At 36.6% G+C, this 5,167-nt stretch overlaps 1 protein-coding gene across 1 annotated transcript; it reads right to left on the reverse strand.

Annotated features, from left to right (window-relative positions):
* Window positions 1-2,817: 2,817 nt before the first annotated feature.
* On the reverse strand, window positions 2,818-4,740 carry LOC129320469 (probable pectate lyase 18). The gene is made up of 4 exons (XM_054965936.1): window positions 4,572-4,740; window positions 3,724-4,470; window positions 3,493-3,631; window positions 2,818-3,402 (listed from the first exon to the last, which is right to left on the reverse strand). Exons 1-4 carry the CDS (start codon window positions 4,682-4,684, stop codon window positions 3,181-3,183), a joined length of 1,221 nt encoding a protein of 406 aa, XP_054821911.1. The 5' UTR covers window positions 4,685-4,740; the 3' UTR covers window positions 2,818-3,180.
* Between the last annotated feature and the right edge of the window lie 427 nt (window positions 4,741-5,167).

The following is a 5,167-nucleotide window of genomic DNA, read 5'->3' on the forward strand; positions in this document are numbered from 1 at the left end:
TTAATTAGTGAAAAACGTTAAAAAAAAAAAAAAGAAAACACCTGCATCCACAACAACATGCGCATCACTTAATTTTACCACCCCCTCCGCGTTACTTTATAAAATGTTTTTTTATAAAACTTTAGACAGGCAATTCCAGAACAAATGTTATTATTGAATTATTTTTTCAAAACATCTTATATGACTTATAGAACATGGAATCACTTCAAGAGAATATTTTATAAAACAAGGCAAGAGTACTAGAAAATCAGTTTTAGTGCTCCTCGTGCAAATAAACATTGGAGCTCATCACATCTAAATTGTTTAGATTTAATTTAGATGATTCAGATTTACAACTTTTCAATTAGTGTTTTTTAAATAAAAATTATTTTTTGAAAAATTAACAGTTAAAAAATTATCTTCATTTTAAATTATGTATCCATTAAAATAATTTATTTACAAAATAAAATTAAAAATATAAAATTGGATCATTCAAATTAAATTTAAATTAATATAAGTAATGAATTTCTAAGTGTTCATTTATATAATGAACACTAAAACTAGTTATAAAATATTAAATATTTAAATTAGGATGGCTGGTGGGAACAGGGCATCTTGCACGGCAAACAAAAGGTTGATGAAGCAGAGGTAAGGTCCATAGTTATTTGGTTTGGTGGGGTGGGATTACAAGACCAAAGCACACATTTAATTTTTTAATTTTATAAAATATTTTTTTAATTTTTTAACTTTAACATTGGTAGTTTTATTTCAATTAATTTTTTTATATTAAACCTTTTAAATATTAATAAAATATTATTAAATATTGACTTATTAAATTTAATTTTTTTAAATAATAATAATTGATACAAAGAATAATTATTTAAAACTAACGATGTTAGAGCTGAAGAATTAAAAAATATTTTATAAAATTAAAAAATTAAATTAAAATTTTATATAAAATTATAGAACTAAAAATATATTTTGTATAATGTTTTAGAAATTTCACGGTATATTGTTTTAGATAGGAAGAAAAATAGAGAGTGAGAAAACTAAAAATAAATTTTGTAATAAATAATTAAAAATTTACTTTTAAAAATTAGTTTTCTTTTGTATTATTTTCTTCCATTTTTTCTCCGTCCAAATCAAGCATGAAGCTTATCTCTTCCTATATTCCGACTGTTTCTTTTATTCCTTCGGGTTGTTTTGTATTAGATTTAGAATATTTTTATATACCATTTTTCTAATTTATGTTTCCTTGGCCGTCTTCAGTTCTTTTCATTTTTAACAATAACTCAGGATTCCGGCAAAAGGAAAAAGAAAAAAGAAAAGGAAAGAAAAAAGCTTGCCCTGCCCTGCCTGTGATTGCGGCGTGAAATTACAGGGGGGGACTCAAATTCAAAAAGAACTGGTGACAGTGGGGCCCGAAAACCTGCACTCTCCACAGCACACACACTGAGTACTGTATCACGTATGAACGCCCCGCATGTGCAGCGCCGAGTGCGGAACCTTGTTCCCCTCACATTCATTCCTCTCCACGTGGCAAGTCCAGGGAGCTCGCTTTGAAATGAACCCAGAACGCATGTGCTCCTTCTGGGTTCTAATGTCCCTATGGAATCTCGCCCTCGGCTTCCAGAAACTGAAATGCTTGAACCCACATTCTTGCTCCTTCATCCTCCGCCATTGCGTCGCACCAAAAGGATATCCACTTCAGGGTCACAGCCCCACCACTTCCATGCCCATTTATTCTCTCCCAGTTCCCCTCCCCTCACTCAATTGCTCGTGGCTCCATGTTTGTTCACTCTCGAGTATCTTGCTCTTTTTTCTCTCGACCCCCTCGTGATCTACGCTGATCTCCCCAGTTCCGCATGTTACCTGTCTCTCTACTTTCATGTTAACAGCCCTTGCCCCACACCCCTTTTTCAAACCACTGCGAATGACTTCAACGCCTTTCTTTTTATATTTTTAATGCTACTTTTTCTTCCCCCAACTACCATCCCATCCATTACGCAAGTGCAAATTAGTATCCCAAATCAAATATAATTGGCGACGGTTTCCAATAATGCATCTCTTAGTGATTCTCCTTTTCAAAATGAAATAAGAAATTTCCCATGTTCGTGGGACAATCCATTTTATTTATAAAATAAAATTTTTTTTATTCTATTTATAAATCTATAAATTACAATATTAAATTTTTATTATAAATTTTTTTATTTTTTATTAAATATTAGAGAGAGAAAATATATTATTAAAGTATGTATATTTAATAAGAATAAAATTAAAAATTTATTAAATTTTAAGATAAAATTAATAAATTTTAAACTTTTCTTTAATATTAGTGAAATATATTATGAGAGATTTATAAATAATACTCTCTCTATTTGAGAAGTTGAATATTTAAAAATATAAGACATTTTTAATTTTTAAAGTGTAATTATTATTTTTTTAAATATTTTTATTAATAATAATTTTATATTTATTGTAGGATGTTTAATAGAAATAAATATAAAAATATGTAATTAATTTAAAAATAAATAATTATTTTATTAAGATAAGATTTTATTAAAAATATTTAATATTTTATATTTTAAAGTATCAGATTGTAGGACCTTTTAACCCATTCGTTAACAGTTATTTCGGCAGTTTGTCGTTTTCGATTGCTCCAACTCATTTACTCGGCCGATTCGTAAGTTCAAGATTTTACAATATTTTCTCTCCTTTTTTCACCATTGTTGAACTTGCCCCCTTCCTTCATTTATGGGAATATGGTGTTTGTCGACAATCTGTGGCAGTGTGTCGGTTGCAGAGAGAGAGGGAGAGAGTCATTGTGTCGAGAGGAACTTGCGCATAAGTAATTTTGGTATATTATAAATAAATCAACTCTTCTGCACTTGTTCTCTCTTAGACCCTTGATAATTTCCAACAACTTTTTGTGGATCTAAGAGAGTCACAGGCCGAGGTTGGATTTCACGGTGCTTGGAGCAAATTAGAAAGACTAACAATGGGAAAACAACAAAAACAGAAAGGAAGGAAGGAAAGTAACTGAGAGACATACACCAGACCTTTTTCTTTCCTTCTTTCTTTCTTCTCTCCCTTTCTTATCTCACTTCCCTTCTCCTTTTCTCACTTAAATAAAACCTCTCCCCTACTTTTTCCTTTTTGGAATTAATAGACCGGCAGTTACTGGAGCGGCCAAAATCATGATCAGCAACGAGAGCCTTTTCTACAGTCAAGGGTACCGGCACCTCCGGTTATCGAACCCACCAGCGAAGAGGGCCTCGCACTCAAACTCGACGCCCTCGCATAGCTTGACGACGCTCCAGCTCCCGACGCCGTGAAAAACGCACCGTTTACCATCAAGTCCCCTTCCGACCTCCAGTTCCAGTTCTTCCACTCGCTCTCTTCCGCATCCTCGTGCTTCGTCACCTGCACATTTCAACATTTCACCTAATTAGTTAACTAATCATGTCCCTTTTCTAATTTAATAAAATGCGTCACAGAATTCAAAACACAAACCTCTTTGCTGAATCTATCATCGGGTGCTGCAAATCTGTTGCCCTGGCTGTTGATGGTTGGGTTAGCACTTCCACCAATGGCGTACATTTCCCAATGGGTGTAGTCATTGTTCACCACATGGAAATATCCATGCCTGCATCTGCATATCCAAATGTCACGCCATTAATGCCTGATTAATTATGATTGTACTCCACATTGACAAATCTATTGCTTTTTGACTTTTGACTTCACCTTGGCATTCTTTGAACGAGCCCTTCTCCGAAGTGATTAAAGGCTATGGTGACCTGCATGTTCTTGTCTTCCGTGTAGGAGTCACTGTGACCCAATAACATGACCTTGTCATGGTGAGTCATGTAATTGTTGGAGATGGTGATCGCGGTGGACCCATGAATCGCATCGATCAACCCGTCGTTGCAATTCGACAGGGAGCAATGGTCCACCCACACGTGGCTCCCTCCGAAGATGGACACCCCGTCACCGTCCGATACTGTTCTCCACCCGTAGTGCTTTGGGGAGTCCCTCACCATGGCGTTCCCGCCCTGCTTGCAGTCATGGATGTGAATCCCGTGGATTATAATGTTGGTCACGTACTGGATTGTAATGCACGGACCGCCCGCAATATGCACGATCGCGCCTCTACCGTCGATGGTCTTGAACGAGTTCATTATAAGCTCTTCTTTCAGCTGTATCACCATGTCCCTCGCGAATGTGATCCACAACGGCTCGTCTTGGATCGCGCCGTACCGGAGTGTCCCCGGCTTCGGGTTGACGGGGTCGTCGTCGCCGGAGTCCGTTACCACGTAAATCTGACCACCCTTACCCCCGACAGCATTCTTCCCGAACCCAATAGCACAATCGGCCAGCCTCTGCCTGTTATTCTCCCAGTCGGGGTCACATCTCCAGCAATCGTCAATGGGGTTACCTGTACCACACGAGAGGTACCCCAAGTTCCTCCGAGCCGTGGAAGCATTGATCTTCCTGCACAGAAATACAACAAATTCTCTTTTATATATGTACGAACTAGCCAGTTGAAATGCCTAGAATGTGGCACGTTAGACAGTGAACGTGCTTCTTCTTACCTGTTCACTTCTTGTACTACCAACTCTGGGTCTTGGAGGGGTCTGGAGGAAATGAGGGTTATGGAGAGAAGAAAGGAGAGCAAGAAGAGCAGAGAGAGGGAAGACGTTATCATGTTTTTATCAGCTCTTGCTCTTCTTTGCTTGGAGAGCGAATGGGGAAGGACGAGTTTGTGTGTGAGAATGAGGGGAGTATATAAAGAAACTAAAGTAAAGCCGGGTTAAATGGCGCGATTAAACTCAAACACATGGGATCCACCTGTTTCGTGATTACTGGTTTTACGGGATACCTAATTCGGTAGATTCGGCTGTTAAGCAAGCCCTGAATAATGGTGGGAGATCATATTTTCAAATACACCGCACTATAGAAGGAAAAATGGTATACATAGAGAAAAGTCTGATATAACAAATACACATTTCCTTCTTGCCGATGGCATCTAAGTAATGTTGACTATATATATATATATATATATTTGGTAGAATTGTTAATTATATTATATTATATATGTGTATATATATATAACCTTTAATTTGTACAGTAAAAGAATGCAAGCGCTGGCTTGGCAAGGTGGCGGGTTATATGATTGGTCCTAGCGAGG

The sequence above is a fragment of the Prosopis cineraria genome, unplaced genomic scaffold, assembly GCF_029017545.1.
Source record: "Prosopis cineraria cultivar Desert tree isolate PC_DT_omini unplaced genomic scaffold, ASM2901754v1 PC9, whole genome shotgun sequence".
Lineage (NCBI taxonomy): Eukaryota > Viridiplantae > Streptophyta > Magnoliopsida > Fabales > Fabaceae > Prosopis > Prosopis cineraria.